Below are 18123 nucleotides of genomic sequence, written 5' to 3' on the forward strand. Positions count from 1 at the left end.
TCGAAAAAGAGAGATGGAGAAAATAATGCCGAAACTTCCGGCTACAGCTGTGTGAGCGGAGTGGAAAAGCAAAAAATAAATAAAGAAAAAGAAGAAAAAAAAAGAGTCGTGGATGCCCTGTCCACTCCAAGTGCGCTTGTTAGCCAGCAGGTACTCGAGATTCAAGTCCAGTTTCGGGACCAGGTCTATATCCGGCTCAAGTGTACCAAAAAAAAAAGAAAAAAAAAAGGAAGAAAAAATAAAACTTGGATAAACACCGGTCCAACATGGTAGCTCCAAGTGTGTAAGGTTGAGGGGAATGAGGAGGTTTACATGCACCAGGTCATCCGGAGTGATGTCCTCACTGCCTAGCCAACCTGTTGTCTACCTGGGTTTGGTAGGCATTGGATACTACTGCTGCTGCTACTACTACTACCACTACCACCACCACCTGGTCTAGAAAGACCTATTTTAATCCAAGACAACTATTTATTGGAACCTGATTTGTTCACCCTTCAGACCTCCCTTGTGTATACGAAAGCACCAGATAATGCAAAAAAAACATAGACCATCTCCGTTTGCTCTCCCTCTCTATACCCTATATGACAACACTTAATCTTTTTATACATACCGTCCTTCCCGCAAATCGCTTTATCCCCCTCCAGCCTAGTAATATCAGGTCAGGACATACCCACGTGGAAGTCAAACTTCCTCATCGCTGTCATCACCGAGCAGCTCTCCCTCGTCCTCATCAATACCAGCGTAATCACTTCTACCCCTCGCGAAGCTATCCCTGGTCGTAAACCGCCTGGCGCCGCTACCACCGCCCAAGCCAAGCGACCCGTACGTGCCCCGGCCGACGCCGCCAAAGATGCCCCAGCGCTCGAACGTCGTCTTGGTCGTTCGCCACAGAGCACCCACCAGCAGCGGCAGAGCCCCAATGAGAGCGACCGTTGCCGAGACTGCCACGACCGGATATCGCACCCAGGGGCTGTCTGGGTCCAGGAAGGACATGCCCGATGATTGCTCGCCCAGTCGGATCTGCCCGAAGCCGCCACTCTCCCATCGTCGGTACACCCATACACCTACGGCGCCAGCAGCACCCACGCAGAGAATGACAATGAGGAAAATCGTAAAGCCTCCCGGCCCGCCATGTTGCCGCTCGTACTCCTCTTCATGGCCAGGGCAGGGCCACGGCGCCGTGTAGTTGTCGAATACCCTTCCTTCCTTGCATGTGCTGATGGGAATCCTCCTGAAGCCCGAAGGCTCATACCACGTCGACTCCTGAGGGTGTGCTGAACACCATTCTTCGCGCGACATGGGCTGTGCACCTTTGGCAAGCACGCAGTTACGCCCAACACCCTCGAGTTCGTAGTTGTAGTCACTAGAATTTTGCAGGCTACGTCAGCGGCTTACTCTTGTTCACTCTGCAGGCATCGTGCTGCAACTGAAAGGGGGAGAGGGGAAGAAACTCACCATTCAAAGTCCTCCCGTGTACATTCACAGACCTCCATCTTGAAAACTGGGGTGATCTTGTGTTTGTTGTAACATTTCCGATCCGTCTTCTTGCGCAGATAATACGACTTGTGGCCGAACAAGCAGTCGTCTGGTCGCAGCGGGTGAGATGGTGACCAGGTATAGTAGTCGCTTTCACTCTCATTGTCATCCACTTGCTTGCATGCCGTGTTGGCCAAGCCGGTGAGGTCGATATTCACAGTGAACAGAGTTCTGTCAGACTTGCGGCACCACAGAAGGAAATTCCTCGAGCCTCCTGAGCTGACCGTGGTCATGTCGAGGACATCCACTGGCTCGTTGGTAAAGTCGTAATCATTCCATGTCTCGCCCTCGTCGGTTGTGTATGAAACCATCTTGGTCTTGGCGCGAGGGACCAGCATTAGTATGGATCCTTGGTCGCCATATGCCCACCGCCATTCACCCTTCTTGACGCTCTTCCACGAGATACCCGCATCTCTGGTGAGGAAGGTGTCGGCATCCTTGATATCGCCCAGGATGCTGCCAACATTGCCAACACCGAACATCAGCCCGACAGCACCTGCAGACGAGTACGTTTTGCCATGATCCTTTCGCTCCGTGTACCCATGGATGTGCAGTGCGCAGTTCTCATCTCCATTGTCAGAACTCGTGCAAGGGTAGTTTTTGCCCTCAGCATCCACGCGTGGCGGGGGTAGGTAGCTCCAGGTGGCACCGTCGCTATGGCTGATCAGCGTGCGCCTCTTCTTGGGTTCGTTGGTGTTTTCCCGGTTGGCCACAATGTTGGCGAGAATGACACCCTCGAGCGTAAGCATCTTCTCAAAATCGACAAAGTAGTTCTCGTCGCAATTGACGCCGGTGATGCTGACAACATAGTCAGTGCCGTTCGAATTGCTCTTGGCTATGGAACCAATGCAACGATCTTTCTGGGCCGGAGACGGCACAAAGAGTTTGACGGCATGCGTTGAGCTGTCCAAGACTGTAAAGGCACGTTCTTCCTTGACGTCTAGATTGGACGGGAACCGCGTGGCCGCATAGGTGTCGCCATCGAGGCTGGCGAATGCTTTCAGACTCTTACGCTCCGAGTCCTCGGCGGCAACGACGATGAATTCTGCCATTGTTGCAAAGTCTTTGATGTTCTTTTGTCGCACCTCCGACGTCTTGAAAAGGTCATTGCTCGAGACGAGGTCGAAAGGTATATTCTGTTCGTTTCCTTCACGAGATTGTATCGAGCAGATGATTTGATCCTGCGAGCGAAATTTGTACGAGCTTGAGCCGGTAAACTCACACTTGTAAACGTACCGCGCAATCGATCTCCAGTTATCACCACGATCTTGCGAAAACGAAGCTTCACGGTAACAAGTGTTTTCTTCGCACTTCTTGCCGATCCATATCATCCAATCCTTGTGGTCCGGGTGAAAGATCAATGGCTTGGTGTCAGGGTCTATTCCGTTTCCAGGTGCCTTGAAATCGTGGAAGTGCTCGCCGTGATCAACAGTGTATATGACCTTGCCCGAGTCTTGAACAAAGAAGGCCATCTCCTTGAAGTACTGGTGAGTCACGATGCCCCAGATATTCTTGTCCCTTAGCGCTTCGGGTATCTCCCATGTCTTGCCATGGTCCTTCGTCAAGAAGATCTGTCCGGCCTTGGCTGCATTGATTGGACGTGTAATGATGACCTCGTTTTCGTCCATGCTTTCGGCGCCCTTTTCAAGGTAGTGTTTCTCAAAGTCAAGGAAATCGCCCCCAAAATCATTCGGTTTTGCGCTAATATCGCCACTTGGTTGCGACGGTGTCGGCTCCGAGGTTTCCTTGCACTTCCGGTCCACCAGATCGTCCTTCTGCGCACCACTTCCCCTCTTGCACGTGTTGCCGGGTATGAGCCTCCATCCGGAAGAGCCCTTGAACGTATCATCGGGCCCTGCGTTTTTGCAAGCACCATCTGGAGCAATGAGAGTCCCAACAAGGACACACTCTTTCCCGTCACGCTTGAAATTGTAATCGCACTCAAAGTCCTGGTCTGAACATTCACACGCTTTTGTCTCTGGGACAGGGTCCTTGAACTCCTGCTTGACGAAACAGTCTGCATCCTTCTTCCGTCGGCGGTATTTCTGGGTGTGACCCATCAGGCATCTGCCCTCACCCTTGTCGTCCACTCGAGCATACCAATCTTCCATGTCGCTATCCTTGCAGGTCGCCTCGTGCATGCTACTGAAGTCAATAGCGACAATATGGAACTCATCTCTGCTCTCGCCCTCGCCGATGAGGATGAATTTGAGACTGGTCGAATCCTGTGTAGTGGTCAGGATAATGGGCTTGATCTTGAGGTCGTCAGGTAGCTTAGCCGTCTTCCAATCCTTTCCGTGATTCAGCGAGTACGTCACTTCGTTGATCTCATCCGCCTGCTTTACGGCCAATAACACAGAGCCTTGATCTCCGAATTCGTACTTGTGCGGCCCCTTGGGACCTTTGATCCAGGTCAGACCAGCATCGTCTGAGATGTAGAGGCTTGCATCACTCCACGAATCAAGATGGCTGCCAGTATTTCCGTTGCCCATGACCAAGCCCGGTGCCGGGCTGGAGAAGACTCTGCCCGCATTGTTGAGCTCCGTCACCGAGTGCAGATGTAGACGCTCCTTATCCGCGTGGATGGGCTCGAATGTCCTGCCATCGTCGAAGGTGATCTCGCTGATGATCTTCTTCTTTCCACGGCGATCCTTCTCAATCTCGTCCGCGTTATCAACCTTGTTCACCATGAAGATCCCCTGCACACCTGTGATCTTTTCAAAGTCGACATGGCCGCGGTGGTTTCGATTCGTGTGCTCGATATTGCGCGTGAAGAATGTTCCGTTCGAATTGCTCGTATACATTACTCCCATTGGGTTTGATGGGTGCGTAGTCATGACATCGACCTGTATGCTATATTCGGTGCTTTCCAGCACGGTGTAAGACTCCTGGTTGATCTTGTGGTCGGTTGGGAACATGGCGCGGTGCCACTTGAGTGTGTCGTCAGAAACGAACAGCGACATCTCGTCCGTATTTATGGAGCTGGCGGCAACGAGAAGATACTTTTTAACAACTGCAACGTTTACCACGCCCTGAATTGGTCTCGTCATGTCTAGGTTGGGCTCAAACTCCTGTATCACTCCGTCAGCGTCCTTGGCGGAGAAGTGGTTGTCGGATATCAGGAGACGTTGATCCTGCTTCAGTGGCGAAAAATGGTCTCGCACGACACACAAAATGCGGTTCTTGTCAAGGTCATCTTGTCCAGTGGTGAAGATCTTAGAGGATTTGGCCCACGAGCAGCCAGATGTCGAGCCGCGGAGGAACTTGGCATCCGTGTTGAAGCCATCGAGTGTGTACATGGCGACCTCCTCGCAGAAGAATTTGCCATCTTTGCAGTCCATGCCATTGAAGATGATGCGGTCCGGGTCTGTCGCGTGGAAGCTGAGAATATCGAGGCGGAACATGGTCATCTCGGTATCCGCAAGGAAGGACTCCCATGTCTTGCCCTGGTCGTGCGTACGAAAGTGGTGTATGCCGGGAGACGTCAGGACGTATGCGCGCTTGCGATCGAAGGGGTGCATGACGAGTTGAAACGCTTTTCCTTCTTCTATGTCTTTTACCAGCTTCCATGTAGCGCCGGCGTCCTCGCTGCGATGGATGGTGCCCCTGACCTCATCTTGGTAGAGCACAATGTCCGAATCTTCGAAATAGTTGAGGTTAAACGGGTAGTGGTCGAGCTTCGTCGCCTTGAATGTCGGATCATCGCTAGCTGCCAGCAGAGGATGTGACCAAAGTGACGCTGTGAGCAATGCAGCAGCCTGCAAAGCTGCCCCTAACCTCATGGTTGCGGCTGATTGGGGATGAAGTAGATCATCAAGAATTCAAAGACAGCAAAAGGGCACTGAAGTGAGACGCGAATGCCAAGGTGCGCGCAGCAAGCACGAATGGAATATCTGCTGGGTTGGTCGCTAGGTAATCGAAAAAGACGGAAAAAAGAAAGAAAAAAAAAAGAAAAGTACACGGTGATGATGTAGCAATACAAGTCAAGAAAATGAAGTTTGTTTTTTTTTCAAGTTAAAGTCTGTCCAGATCGATGGCGCCGAGTAGTCCAGGAACAAACTAACTCCTTCCTTCGTACTCTAACCGGAATCCGTGGCAGACGTCAACGTGTGAAGAAGCTCCTATAGATCGTCTCAGACCTGGAACGGGGTACCTAGCTAGGTAGGTACGCTAGTTCGACCAGTAGGCATGTAATGCAGAGTCGCAGACAGCTGTTGGATGGGTCCGGGCGATAGGACGCGTACGTGTCCGCAGTGAGTAACTCAAGCTCTTGTAGCATGAGACACAGCCGGACAGTGCGTCAAACTGTGCATCGTCTGATTCAGTCACCACCAAACATACAGTTGTCAAAGCATTCAATGCTGTTTATACAATGGAATGCATCTGGTAATGTCAAAGTACATAGTGAAGGCAGTTTCCTGTTGCATTTATCTATTATTTTTCTAGTGCTCAATGGTCGGCCTATATATACAAAAACCGAATAGAGACACTGATCTGCCCTACTTCTACCAACACATGTACCTACCTTGTCTTATTTCTACGGCAAGCTACCTTGCATGCCTGTAGGAGAAACTAGGTAGGGAGGTACGTATCTACCTACTAAGGTACGTATTATTGGGACCTGCTCACGATCGACATGATATTTTCCATGGCGGTAAATGAAACAAACTCAAATGCGGTTATAATAGATGACACAACTCAACTGTTTACGATATAAAAAAAAATACCGTCAGGTCCAGATCAAACAAAACAACCCATTCTGTTCGGTCATTTTGCGACCTCCAGCAACAGAAACTATCTTGTGTAAATGAACACCGGACCGCAACTTTCAGTGACCGAAACCAATGTCATCACCAATGCAAGGTATCAAACATGCTCAGATAAATAATAATGAAACATTAAACAAAAGGCTAAAGCCTCCCCGATTGCGCGCTTAATGCGAGGTCATAGTCACTATACGCGCTTTTGCGAGAACGAAAGATCGACCAAAGCAGACGGTGCCACCCCAGATACATTGACGTTTTAAAGGAGACACCTACGAATCCAACAACAAAAGAAACACCTCACTGGGACATTTAGCTGCTCTTGCTCAAAACGATGGTCGCCTGGCCACCGCTCTTGCTGATGGCAGTCTGTTGCAGGTCATTTACGTTAGCATATCCGCTCATTCAGTGTTAACAACCCGCAATATAAAATACTTACAGTGCAACCGGTGCCACCGCCAGTGTATTTTCCGCCCTTAAGGGCGCAAGAAGCAGTAATATCACCAGTGATTTCAATATCGTAATCGAGTTCCGCGTTGCTGGTAGGCGAGTTCTTGAATATGGAAAGATACGTAATGCCGTGAACATCTTTGCCAACGCCCAGGTTGACGGGGGCCCAGTTGCCAGCGGAGTCAGGGTTAGTGGGGCTGTTCCAGACACAGGCATCCTCAACCGCGACGTTGAGTGGGTTGACATAGTACTGGGCGCTAGTGGGAGATCCCTTCCAGTAGTACGACTTCTTGGCGTCAGGGTTTGTGAGAGTATACTTCTGGCCGGGCGAGGTCTCGAGAGAAATCGACATCTTTTCGTTGCCGGGATAGTCGGTTTGACAGATGACGGCTTTACCGGAAAGGTTGTTCTGGACAAAGACACCGCCCGCGCCGGGTGTGCACAAGGTCTTGACCTCGGGCCTGGTGAGCTCGAGGTAGCCGTCGGCGTTGCACCAAAGACCGCCGATAGACTGTCCCGTAGCACCCTGCGACGTCTCGGGCCACTGGGTCTTCTGGTAGCCGTTGGGGCATGCATACGAGCAAAAGGAGTTCTTCATGCAGCCTCCCGAAACGGCCTGGTTGAGAGTGGCGATAAGTGTGCCGGGAGTCCACTTCTTATCACCAGGCTGCATGATGCTGGCCCAGCCGTCGATTCCAAGCCAGCTAAGAGGCCTTGGGCCATACTGGGTAGGCAGCGATGAGCAAGGGATCGTGCCGTTAGGAAACTCAGCATCCAGACCCGTGGAGGTGGAGTCGTTGTTCGAGCTCGAAGGGGCAGCCGAGGTAGCCTTGGGCGTCTCAGATGACGACGAGGAGGTCGTCTTCTGCTCAACGAATATGGCAGCTTGAGTGGTCGTCTTCGGCGTGGGGGTCGACTGCGGCGTCGTGAAAGTCGGCTGGGACTCGCCGACCACAAGGTAACGGCCATCGGCGATTCCGGCCTTGGCCTCATCGGCGCTCATGGCCTTGCCATCAAGAACATAGGTGGTCTCGGTCGGGCCCTGCTCATACTTGACGACCACCTCGGGGGAGCGCTTAGCGAAAGCGTTCCTCTTGACGTGCAGGTGACGGTGGTGGTTGACATGCTGAGCCTCAGCGGCGCCCGCGATGAGCGTGACCGCCAGGGTGAAATGAGCCAGTCCCTTCATCGTGAAAATAGATCGAGTTCAAATAAGAACTGATTTGCACAGTCGAAGGGGTTGGGGGCGCGTTTGGCCGGGAAATATATGCTCTTAGTAGCTGTTAGGAGCTAACAGGTAGTAAGAGCAAGGTACCTAGGTGGATAGGTAAAAACTTTTTCTTGTTTCTTTGCTACTTCACCAAAAGAGTGTTTGTTTCTGTCCCGTAGGCTTCAAATCGTCGCGGTCCCAAAAAGAGTGTGATAGGAAGATCAATCTCCCTGTTGGATGTAGGAATCAACGCGGAGGAGCGGTGGGCGGAAGGAAAATCAAAACGAAGGTAGCGACGACATTTCGGGGGGTTTATGTCTGTTAAGGGTGAAGTGGGCAGGAAAATGAGCGCGGCGATTCGGGGGGGGTAGCATTGGCCAAACATAAGAGAGGGTCGAAACGAGATTAGACCAAGTCTTAGCGTATGGACTTGGCAGGAACGGGGCGGGCGGTTACTGCTGCACACTGCAGGAACCAAGAGGCCTGCCGGAATTGAAAATCGGGCCCGCCCTGAATTTGGCCAGAACAACCAGGGATTTTCGTGCCTTCCACTTCTGAAAACCTACATCCCGGCATATGGCAAAGTGGCTGTGATATCCACAGTATCCACTCTGACCTCTTGAATTTGCCAGATGCAAAATCTGGTTGAGTTCCAGACCCTGATTTGTTCCTTGGCCATGTCATAAACTATACTATGTTGATGCAAATGAACTTAAAAATGCGTCAAAGTGCGTCGTTTGGTGCATCGCGAAGCCAGCAAAAAAAGTGGACGGGCCACAATCCTGTGAACAGTTGGATTTGTTGTGGACTCGGAGGCGTTCATTGTTCAAGTCAGGGGCGAAAGAATGGCGAGGGAGTGAGTGAGAACAAGAAAAAAAAAAAAAAAAAAAAACCCATTAAAGAGAGGGGGAAAACTCCAGTTGAGGTCAGAGAGTGTACATAGTACATGCCTGCCGCGCTTCTCCTGACACCACTTTGTCTGGTTGAGCGGTTGATTAATTAAAATAGCGCCCGGGATGCCACGAAAGCACCCCCGGAAAGTGGGTGGCCATGTTGACCACCGTAATTTGCGAAGTCATTTGTTCAACAAGGACTTGTATTAGCAACGGCGATAAACAAAAGGATGCACATTTTATCGTACCTGGGGTTCGGTCAGTCTGTTTGTCTGTTTACACACCTATTCATGCTGTACCGGGTAGTTTCCTGTCTTGCCTGTCAATGTGTCGCCAAGAAGTCGAAAAGCTTGCCCAGCCAGACTAATTCTAGTCTAGGGAAATAGGTGAGGTAGGTAGGTACCCGAGCTAGCCTTGGGGCCGCTCCCTTTCGCTCAAAGATCATTTGTTTCTTGTGATCTTTTGTGATAGGTTTCGCTGTTTTCAGGTTTTGCGCTATAGTGAGCGGGTACGCTCCAGGTTAGCTTCCACTCCTTTCACAACATCGTCGCTTGTGGGAGCTAAGGCTGTAGAATGAGGAGATATGTAGCTAGCAGGCACTTACTTGGCTAACCCCTGTTTTTCGATGGATCCGAGGGAGGGGAAACTCGTCGTCTTCATGTGCCGGCTTTGTTCTCGGCGCCCCTCAGCCAGCGAACCACCTCCTGAACGCCATGATTTGGGAGGCCTTGTCTTGGGCTTACCTATTTATTATGCGTTTGATACGTTGCGGATGAACTCAGTCGCGCTCATCCATTCATTTATCTGTTTATACCAAGTACGGTCACTGTCATTTGTGCGCCGTTTCCGTTTCCATACTATATACTCTATTGTTCCCGCCATGCCCAGGTAAGTACGTTAGGTTTATACTGGAGACGGGTTTGTGGAAAGAACTTGACTACCTAAACCAATCATGCTCTGTGCCGTGCCGTGTGAAATATCAGTGATAGTATTCCTTTTCACGTGGAGACTAGCTGGGCCCAGATGCATCTATCTGTTCTTTGTCTTTTTGCTTTTTCTTTTCTCTTTTCCTTTTTTTTTTCTCTTTCTTTTCTTTTTTAACCCTACCCGATCTTTGTACGGTATGGCCGTCAAATGATTGAAGAATATATGATCAAATGGCCCCATATGTCCTCGAACAGCAGCTTGGTTAAGTCGCTATGTGGGAGCGAATAGCGGTGTGTATTTGATCAAGATACGTTGAGGGACATTTCAGAAAAATCGCTCAGATCGATCTCAGATATAGCCTCTCTTTTAGTCTAGTCCCAAGAGGGAATCGGGGTCTTCGATTTACAAGGAGTGGTGGAGGTCGAAGACGTGTACCTATGCCTGTTTGCCCCTATGGAGTCGGAGAGAATTGCAAATTGACGTACGTAAGTCGCGCGCGCCTGTGTCACTTAAATTGTTTCCCGTTTGCCACCAAGCCCGGTTCGGCCAGTACCTCACTCAGTAATTATTTTCCCAAGACCAACAAACAAGATGCGCAAACCATCATAAGGTCGGTCTTTATTCAATCCGCGATTAATCACAGAATATTTAGGTTGTTGAAGAGAATCTCACTAGTCGCATTCCAAAAAAAAAAAAAAAAAAAAAAAAAAAAAAGTCAAAATGCTCCTAAGTGTTTATTTATCCGGCCGGAACTGCCATTTCTAAAAATGCTGTTGGTCGTGTTGTCATGGATCACCCTGGATATGACTGACGCCTGGCATGCCGTCAGAAATTCCACTTGATGCTATTAAATGCTTTTGTTTGGGAGGGAATGATCATGGAATGTCAGTCTAGAACATGACAAAGGCCGCAAACAAGTACATGACGCCATGGAAATGGAATCGAAGGCCTGCGTGGGCACGACGTTTGGATCACAAAAGCGCGAGGTGGAAGCTCCATAGGTTCAATGGCCAATAATTCGTCGCGTCAGCCCCTGTCAGCCACAAGGCTTTCAAAGGGACACAGCAAAAGCCTTGGCTCGCCGTAAGAAAATGTCCTAATCGGGGCGGAAAACTAAGAACATCTTAATAAGCAGCACCGAGAAACAATGCCAATCGAGACTGCTCAGCCACCGGAAACAAGGTCGAATGGCTTCAATAGAGAGCGGCACAGCAAGGTAATTTCCCAGGAAACAGCAAGGCTACGATGATACGAGATACGGGGGCGATTCTCTTCTCTCCACGGCCAGGCAAGATTACGCATCTATTGTGATGTTGTGACACCCACATAACAATAGGTAAGGTACCTATCTATGCAGGTAAGAAGTGGCTATTTTCTCTCTCGGCTTTGAAGATTGGGTGGATGACAAAGACACTAGCCCTGGGTCTAATTGTCTAGGGCAAAATGATTATCGAGCACTATCACAGTACAGCTGATATGTCACGAGATCTACCTGCAGCTTTTGACGAGCTCGCAGCGAAATACAGTACATACATGGTAAGGATACCTAGGTAGTCGACAGTGCTCTTCTGGTGGGAAAGATGATGAAATCAAAGGCCTACTGTTGGGAGTAAGAAAAGAAGCCGTACAGTGATGCCGACTGACACCAGTGCACTTCTGTGCCGTCATGCCCACCACAATACGGTACATAGATACCTACCTACCTACCTATGATCATGATGGACAACAGTACTGTAATGTAGGTTCCATTAAGGTAGTAAGTTGGTGGCAGGTACCCAGCAACGAGCTGAATTGACAGGCTGGAAAGCCGAACCGGGTATGTAGCAATTATGTGGTACCGCAAGGTAGGCAGGCACCTGCTAACCAGCAAGTACCAGACGTCAAACATTGCGTTGTGACGGGGTTTGACCAATCAAAGGCATTCAAGTTGGGGTGGATCGACGCCTGGTTGCTCCACAATCCGCAGCATCACCGCAAAGGGACCACAAAAACAGTCAATGACAGGCGAGTTGGACGAGGTAAGTTGTACCCAGGAAGCACCGCCGTCTGGTCGTCCCGCTTCTTCATGCTTCCCTCATAATTCAATCCATCAGCCTCCTTTGCCATCACCACTTTTATCGAAGTGGGCGAAACGAGAGACTGTCACACCCAAATCCTTTGCACACCCAACAAATCGTATCCCGACCTCGACCTTAGAGCGGCTACATACTTTTTCTGTCATTGGAGTGATTTTTGGCGCAATTCGCACAGACGCTTCAATTTGGGTTTTTGGGTTCTTTTTTTTTTGTTTTTATCTTTCTTTTCCTCAACCCTTGTACCCTCGCCCGGCCTTTTTTCATATTTTTTCTGGGCCAGAGGCATAACACGCTGGATCCGTTCTTTTTCGCGACAAGCTCTCGCCACGACTCCAGCCACACCTCGAAAAGTCCCAGTCCCAGTCCTAGTCCTAGTCCGTCCCGTCGCCAAACGATGCGACAAGCTCGGGGCATAAGACCCTGATTGGCGATTGATTGATTGAACAACAGAGAATTACAACAAAAAATAAAAATCGACCTTGTTGGGCTCGGTCGCGCGCGCCACGGCCCTGCCGCCCATGGCATCCGACAAAGGCCCCGTCGCAACCGAGGCTGCCTTTGCGACTCCTCCTGCGACCCAGGCCGCCGCCGCCGCCGCCATCAACGCTGCAGAGCTATTTGCTTCGGAGTCCGGGAGGTCTGGCTCGCTCAAGAGGGCCCGAGAGGCAACCCCCACCTCACCAGCCTCAGTAGCTGCAACGTTTCCCAATTCCGATCTCTCGCCTTCCAAAATACAGCGACTCGGCTTCGCAGCTAGACACTCGCCAGCGCCTTTGACGGGTGCCCTCGCTGTGGAAGAAGAGAGGTTGCGCAGGGAAGAGGAGGCTAGACACGCCGACGCTGTCAGCGACAACCCCAGCCGGCGCGTTTTGGACACCCTGAGATCCGCCACGATGGAGATGAGTCGAGCACAAGACGCCCCGGAGGCACCAGCTGCGACAGCTGGTCAGGACGAGCCGGCTGATACTAGCCATCAGGTCACCATCCCCGCCTTGAGCCCACACAAACCTGACGTACCGGTCGATACGAACCCTCAACCTCAGAGCGCAAATCACAATCCAAACGAGGGCGGTGCGCACCTTGTAGTCGACAGTCCCGCACCCATGGATGTCGACCAACGCAACGACCAGCAGGCCGGTGGCTTTGTTGCACAATCAGATGAGCAAGCCCCGGAGAAACATACAGCATACTCATACCCAGGCATCCAATCTCCAAGCGCTGCCATGGCCGCTCCGGCGCCACCTCCGCGCGGTATGAGTCTTCCAATGAACACAACACAACATGCGGACATTGCCCCGAGGTCGCCGTCCTCCAAGAAGCACAAGTGTCCCTATTGCAACACTGAATTCACGAGACATCATAACCTAAAGAGCCACCTGCTCACTCATAGCCAAGAGAAGCCATACATGTGCAATACATGCCAGATGCGCTTCCGTCGCCTGCACGATTTAAAACGACACAGCAAACTTCATACTGGAGAAAAGCCACACGTATGTCCGAACTGTGATCGAAGTTTTGCGCGGGGTGATGCTTTAGCACGCCATGCGAAGGGAGTCGGGGGCTGCGCTAGCCGTAGGGCCAGCATGGGCAGTTTTGGCGCCGGCGACGGAGTCGATGAATCGGCGGTGCATGAAGGTGATGAGAGTATGATGTCGGGCGTCATGTACGAGGCGAACGATACAGCAATGACGGAAGAGGACCGCAGGCGGCTCAGTATGACAGCCGCCATCAAACCCGCGCACGGAGCTGCGGGCCACACATCAGATAATTTTGGCCATCAGGGTCGTCCCCTAGCGAGACAGGGCACTGCTGGAGGTTGGTACCCCCCTTTGATAGTGAGGTTGTCCTGGAGGCACTGCTTGAATCCGGTCTGGCTGCCAGCGCAGCGTTGGACAGGTCCAAGACCAATATGGGATTTCCAGAAGCATGCATAGCTCATCTCTGCACGTTTTATGCCCCTATGCACTTGAACAAGCACAAGAAGCTCACATTGGAGTCGAGAAGGTATTACCGAAAGCCCCAAACCGTTAAGCCCGGGCAGTGCGCTCGCTGCGCATTTGAGCCAAGATCCGGCTCAGAATAGCCAACGTTCCCCGAGTTTGACCACACATGTGGCACAGCAAGCCTATAACCGACGGCAAGCAGACTCCAGTCAAGGTACCGTCAATTCCAGCCGACACCCTTCAAGTCACGTCAAATGTTATCTGTGCTAACCTGATCAATAACCAGCTGGAGTTGCGGCTGCCGCCGGTGGCCCAATCAACCACCAGCCGGGGGCCCACTCGCGGGCGTCAAGCGGCCCCAGCCATGTGCCAAGCGGTAGTGGTGAAGGCTCAAATAACCTCTTCAGTTCTGGCGATAACACCACCATATGGTCATACATACAGTCGGTCGACAGCAAGTGGGAAGCAGCCTTCAAGGAGGTGCAGGATCGGATGGTTGTCCTCGAGGCTGCCAAAGCGGGCTCCGATGCTCAGGTCATCTTTTTGGAGAACAAATTTACTCAGATGGAAGGCAAGAATGCACAGCTCGAGAACCAGGTCGCGCAACTTATTGAGGAGGTCGACGGTCTGCGCCAGCGACTAGCAATGCCGCAGCAGCTTGCGGAGGAACTCAACGCACTTCGACCACATCTTTCGGATTCAAGGGATGTACACACTCCCGAAGCCGGCCAGCAGCAACACAGCGAGGTAGACCAAGAACAGCAGCATCTCGAGGCAATACAGCAGCAGCAGCAACCTGAGGCACAAATTTCTGCCCAGCCTCAATCTGTAGAAGAGATGGACTTGGCTGCCCTCAAGGAGTAGGCATCCTGCGGCGGTTATCGTTTATTGGTCGATGCTCAGAAATAGGCGTTTACATCCCATAGAGCACGTAGAGAACAAAAGGCCTCTCTTATCGTGTGCTGTTTTGGGGTCTTCTTTTCGGCTCTCATTGTAATTGTAATCTTTTTATTCCTTTTCCATCATACCATGTACCCTGCCCTTTTTTTCAGCAATGTCGATATATCCCTTCATTTCACATTTCCCGGACCAAGGCATTATTCACCATTTGGGGGGACTGAGCGAGGAGGAACCGGGTGTAAACAAAAGCCGGGTGGCGTTATGGGAGAAGGTGGCTTCAAACTTTGCGAACCATTATTTTGCTTTGCGCTTTTCTATTTTTTTTTTTCTCTTTGTTTTGGACCTGAACTCCTTAGTTGTCAGAGTAGCAAGAGGTGCCGATGAGTGGTTGTGCGCCAGCAGGCTCAGATAGATGATGACGAACTCGACAAAAAAGGAAATCGGGAAGGGCTCTGCGATTTTTCAAGCTCTCCTGCAAGCCATTACTTAGGTAGCTCAGAGCTCTTATCTTGCTCTTGCTCGTGAGCAAACCCGATCACTTTTGCTTGTTTTGGGCTGTATGTTTCCCCCTTGTGCTTTGAGATGCAACTGTGTTATCGTATAAAGTGCTTGGCTGTGAGGACCAGGGGGAGTATGGCAGTAGTTTGGCGTTGCCGCCCTTTGTAATGACTAAAATCAAAATCAATGGGCTGTCACGCAAAAGCCACTTAATAGCCCTGAAGTGAGTAAAGTGCGGGTTACATCATCACGACCAAACACACTTAGCACGAGACCAACGCTCTCGTCACATGGGTTATTCCATCTTGATGCCATAACGCCTGAAGTTTCGCGATCATGTGTGCTTTTAAGGTGCAACTAAAGTACTCAGGCGCTAGACATAGTGCAATAAAACCAAATACGTAAAGAAAACAAAGAGAACAAAACAGTATCACCTATCCAACTACTTCCGTGGTTGCATCTTCACAACTCCTCCGAGTCAACAAACCTCATTTCCTCCTTTCGGTCCTTGAAGTACACGTCCTTGTTCTGGTCGTACAGCTCTTGGAGCTTCTGGCAATATAGCTTCCACAACTCCTCGACGCGTGGCTCAATGTTACCGCCACTCCGGAACTGCTCAACCTTGATAGGTTCGCCAACAACGACATTGATGGGCCGTCGCTGCGGAAGAACTCCAAAGTCGTAGTTGAAGACGCCCCTTCCCCTCAACACGGGGACCGCGAAGCCTAGGTACGCGAGAGCCTTCATTTGCAGGCGACGGAAGCGTGGGTGGTCCTGCGGCCCCCACTGCTGGTAGAGGTCGTTCTCACCAAAGCACAGCACCGGCACAAGGTCGGCGCCGGTGCGCAGCGCCATGCGGCAAAAGCCCCGCCGCTTTAGTATCAAGCGCATCGTCTTGGGACAGGCCTCGAGTGCCTCTCGCGCCCCACCGACAATGATGGAGACGGCCCTGCCCATGCCTTCACCGTTGGTCCCGCCGGTCATCAAAGTGTTAATAATGGACTCCTTTGAGACCGATATCAAGCCCATGGCCATGAGATACTCGCGGTAGAAGGGCGTCTTGAAGTTGCCGTGCAGAGTGCACAGACTGTTTGTGATGCCCGGGAACTTGTCAGAGAAGCCCAGCGCTTCCGTGGCGAACGAGGCAAAGGCGCCATGCGAGATGATTCCATGTGGATGAACCGCAAAGATGTACTTGCGGGTGGGCGGCAGGTCGGCAGTCTTGTGTAGTTTGACAGGAAAGTAATCGGCAAAGTACTTCCAGATGCGAGCCCTACGGAGCCATTCTACGCGACGGTTCGTCTTGCCATCAGATCCAGCTCTCGACAGTCTAATGAATACGAGGTAGGTGATGATGATGGGCCAAAACAGGGGGAGCGTGCACATGAAGCAGAAAAAGCTAAAAGTGATTCCCATGCCGAGGACGTGTAGCAGGACCACCAGGGTCTGCATCCGGCGATGAATAGGAGTGTTCAGGGGCGCCAGTCTCACTCTCCAACGTCTCCCCCGCGTGGGTTCGAACTCATCGTCAGCACCAGTGACTTCGTCCAGGTCGTCCTCGAAGCCAGCCGGCAACCAAGCGTTGGCACTGGTTACCGTGCCTGCCGTGTTGGCCTGGTTAGCCCGCCGCTGCTTTGAGAATATTCCCTGGTGGTTCTTCTCCGTCAAGGTCTGGGTGCGACTCCTGATGGCCTCTTGAATGTCCCACGATGTGTCTGATGATTCGTCGTCTGCGAACTCTTCCATGAGCAATTGCAAACCCTCACCCTGACGCGGGCTGCCGACCAGTGTGTTGCTGCCTCTACGGCTCGGCTCGGGAGTTGGTAGACTGCCGGGCCTGGCAAGGTTGACCTGGTCTTCGCTAGAAATCTTGGTTTCATGGATGAAGTCGCCACTAGCTACCTTGTTCCATGGCTGTTCGGTCGACTCCGTGGGCGGCTAATTATGGCCGGCAGTCAGCATTAACATTCCCTATTCCTGGTGTTAGAAGAGGAAACATGAGGTGCGGTTACGAACAGGGACAGCGTCGGCGGCTATATGGCCATTTTCGGAGCTACCGTCGATGTCAGGGAGCGGGGCAGGAGGAAGGCTTGGATATTCCTCCTTGCCCGCGCTTGATTGCTGCGGAGGTGCGTCTGGGCTAGACTCTGCATCTGCAGTGATGACGTTAAAACACGATGCTTGATTGCCCGCATTGTCGGCGATTTTACTCACTCAGTTGGACATGGTTCTGGGTGTCATCTATCGTGGCCATGGTCACTGGCGGTCGCGGCGACAGACCAGATGGCTACGATAAGCAGCCCCGCGCAGTCGGGTAAGGTAGATATGTGGATAAGTAGCGCAGGTACGTAGTTTGTCAATGTGAATACGAGGCGGATAAGGATTAAGCAGCGGGGAGTTTGTCCGAGTCCGTAGGGATCTTGCAAATGAAGTAATCCCCAGGGTATTGTATATTTGTATGAATACGATATGGCGGCAAATAAGATGTCAAGCAGTGGGTTGGGGTGTGAAATAGGAGAAGCACATCTAAGCAAGTTTGCGGCTTGAGGTTGATTGAACGATCGGCTGATTGTGTTGTTGGCATGTGGTTTTTGTTGCTGGCTGGATCTTTTTTTTTTTCTCCCCTAACTGTACGTACACGTCAACACCAAACCAGTGGCGGGCAAATCGTATCGGGCCGCGGCTGTTGGACCTTGGGATGGATGCAAAGAGTTGTGGCGCACAGCAACTAAAGGGGAAGCCGACAGACAGTAAGCATCACAGCCTCGGGTTATTTTCCTGCAGTCCTCTTTGCCTGGCGGCTTGGTCAATCGAATGATGGAGTGTGCCCGTTCAGTCAGTCTGGTTTTCCTCATACGCCAGGATGACGTTTGTCTCAGCCCGCACAGCGAATTAGAAATGGGTCCCCAACAGGCACTGGCAAAAAGC

General features: G+C 51.4%; 4 protein-coding genes across 4 annotated transcripts; 1 reads left to right on the forward strand and 3 right to left on the reverse strand.

Moving 5' to 3' along the window:
• Positions 1–212: 212 nt before the first annotated feature.
• Positions 213–5566, reverse strand: PgNI_08839 (uncharacterized protein). The gene is made up of 2 exons (XM_031128829.1): positions 1456–5566; positions 213–1363 (listed from the first exon to the last, which is right to left on the reverse strand). Exons 1-2 carry the CDS (start codon positions 5316–5318, stop codon positions 682–684), a joined length of 4545 nt encoding a protein of 1514 aa, XP_030979069.1. The 5' UTR covers positions 5319–5566; the 3' UTR covers positions 213–681.
• Positions 5567–6169: 603 nt separating this feature from the next.
• Positions 6170–8544, reverse strand: PgNI_08840 (uncharacterized protein). The gene is made up of 2 exons (XM_031128830.1): positions 6739–8544; positions 6170–6668 (listed from the first exon to the last, which is right to left on the reverse strand). Exons 1-2 carry the CDS (start codon positions 7936–7938, stop codon positions 6612–6614), a joined length of 1257 nt encoding a protein of 418 aa, XP_030978782.1. The 5' UTR covers positions 7939–8544; the 3' UTR covers positions 6170–6611.
• Positions 8545–11928: 3384 nt separating this feature from the next.
• On the forward strand, positions 11929–15353 carry PgNI_08841 (uncharacterized protein). The gene is made up of 2 exons (XM_031128831.1): positions 11929–13669; positions 14084–15353. Exons 1-2 carry the CDS (start codon positions 12373–12375, stop codon positions 14659–14661), a joined length of 1875 nt encoding a protein of 624 aa, XP_030978781.1. The 5' UTR covers positions 11929–12372; the 3' UTR covers positions 14662–15353.
• A 90-nt stretch (positions 15354–15443) lies between these two features.
• On the reverse strand, positions 15444–17989 carry PgNI_08842 (uncharacterized protein). The gene is made up of 3 exons (XM_031128832.1): positions 17410–17989; positions 17212–17348; positions 15444–17133 (listed from the first exon to the last, which is right to left on the reverse strand). Exons 1-3 carry the CDS (start codon positions 17447–17449, stop codon positions 15658–15660), a joined length of 1653 nt encoding a protein of 550 aa, XP_030978780.1. The 5' UTR covers positions 17450–17989; the 3' UTR covers positions 15444–15657.
• Positions 17990–18123: the final 134 nt, after the last annotated feature.

The sequence above is a fragment of the Pyricularia grisea genome (genome assembly GCF_004355905.1).
Source record: "Pyricularia grisea strain NI907 chromosome V map unlocalized Pyricularia_grisea_NI907_Scaffold_6, whole genome shotgun sequence".
Taxonomy (NCBI): Eukaryota; Fungi; Ascomycota; class Sordariomycetes; order Magnaporthales; family Pyriculariaceae; genus Pyricularia; species Pyricularia grisea.

What these genes read in the sequence shown, in the direction of transcription:
- PgNI_08839 (XM_031128829.1), bottom strand. Translation starts at nt 5,318, where the DNA reads ATGAGGTTAGGGGCAGCTTTGCAGGCTGCTGCATTGCTCACAGCGTCA. An exon ending in ACACGGGAGGACTTTGAATG is followed by an intron (nt 1,364 to 1,455) that starts GTGAGTTTCTTC and finishes GCAAAATTCTAG; the next exon opens with TGACTACAACTACGAACTCG.
- PgNI_08840 (XM_031128830.1), bottom strand. Translation starts at nt 7,938, where the DNA reads ATGAAGGGACTGGCTCATTTCACCCTGGCGGTCACGCTCATCGCGGGC. An exon ending in GCGGTGGCACCGGTTGCACT is followed by an intron (nt 6,669 to 6,738) that starts GTAAGTATTTTA and finishes GACCTGCAACAG; the next exon opens with ACTGCCATCAGCAAGAGCGG.
- PgNI_08841 (XM_031128831.1), top strand. Translation starts at nt 12,373, where the DNA reads ATGGCATCCGACAAAGGCCCCGTCGCAACCGAGGCTGCCTTTGCGACT. An exon ending in GAGACAGGGCACTGCTGGAG is followed by an intron (nt 13,670 to 14,083) that starts GTTGGTACCCCC and finishes ATCAATAACCAG; the next exon opens with CTGGAGTTGCGGCTGCCGCC.
- PgNI_08842 (XM_031128832.1), bottom strand. Translation starts at nt 17,449, where the DNA reads ATGGCCACGATAGATGACACCCAGAACCATGTCCAACTGA. An exon ending in CCAGAACCATGTCCAACTGA is followed by an intron (nt 17,349 to 17,409) that starts GTGAGTAAAATC and finishes TCATCACTGCAG; the next exon opens with ATGCAGAGTCTAGCCCAGAC. An exon ending in TAGCCGCCGACGCTGTCCCT is followed by an intron (nt 17,134 to 17,211) that starts GTTCGTAACCGC and finishes GGCCATAATTAG; the next exon opens with CCGCCCACGGAGTCGACCGA.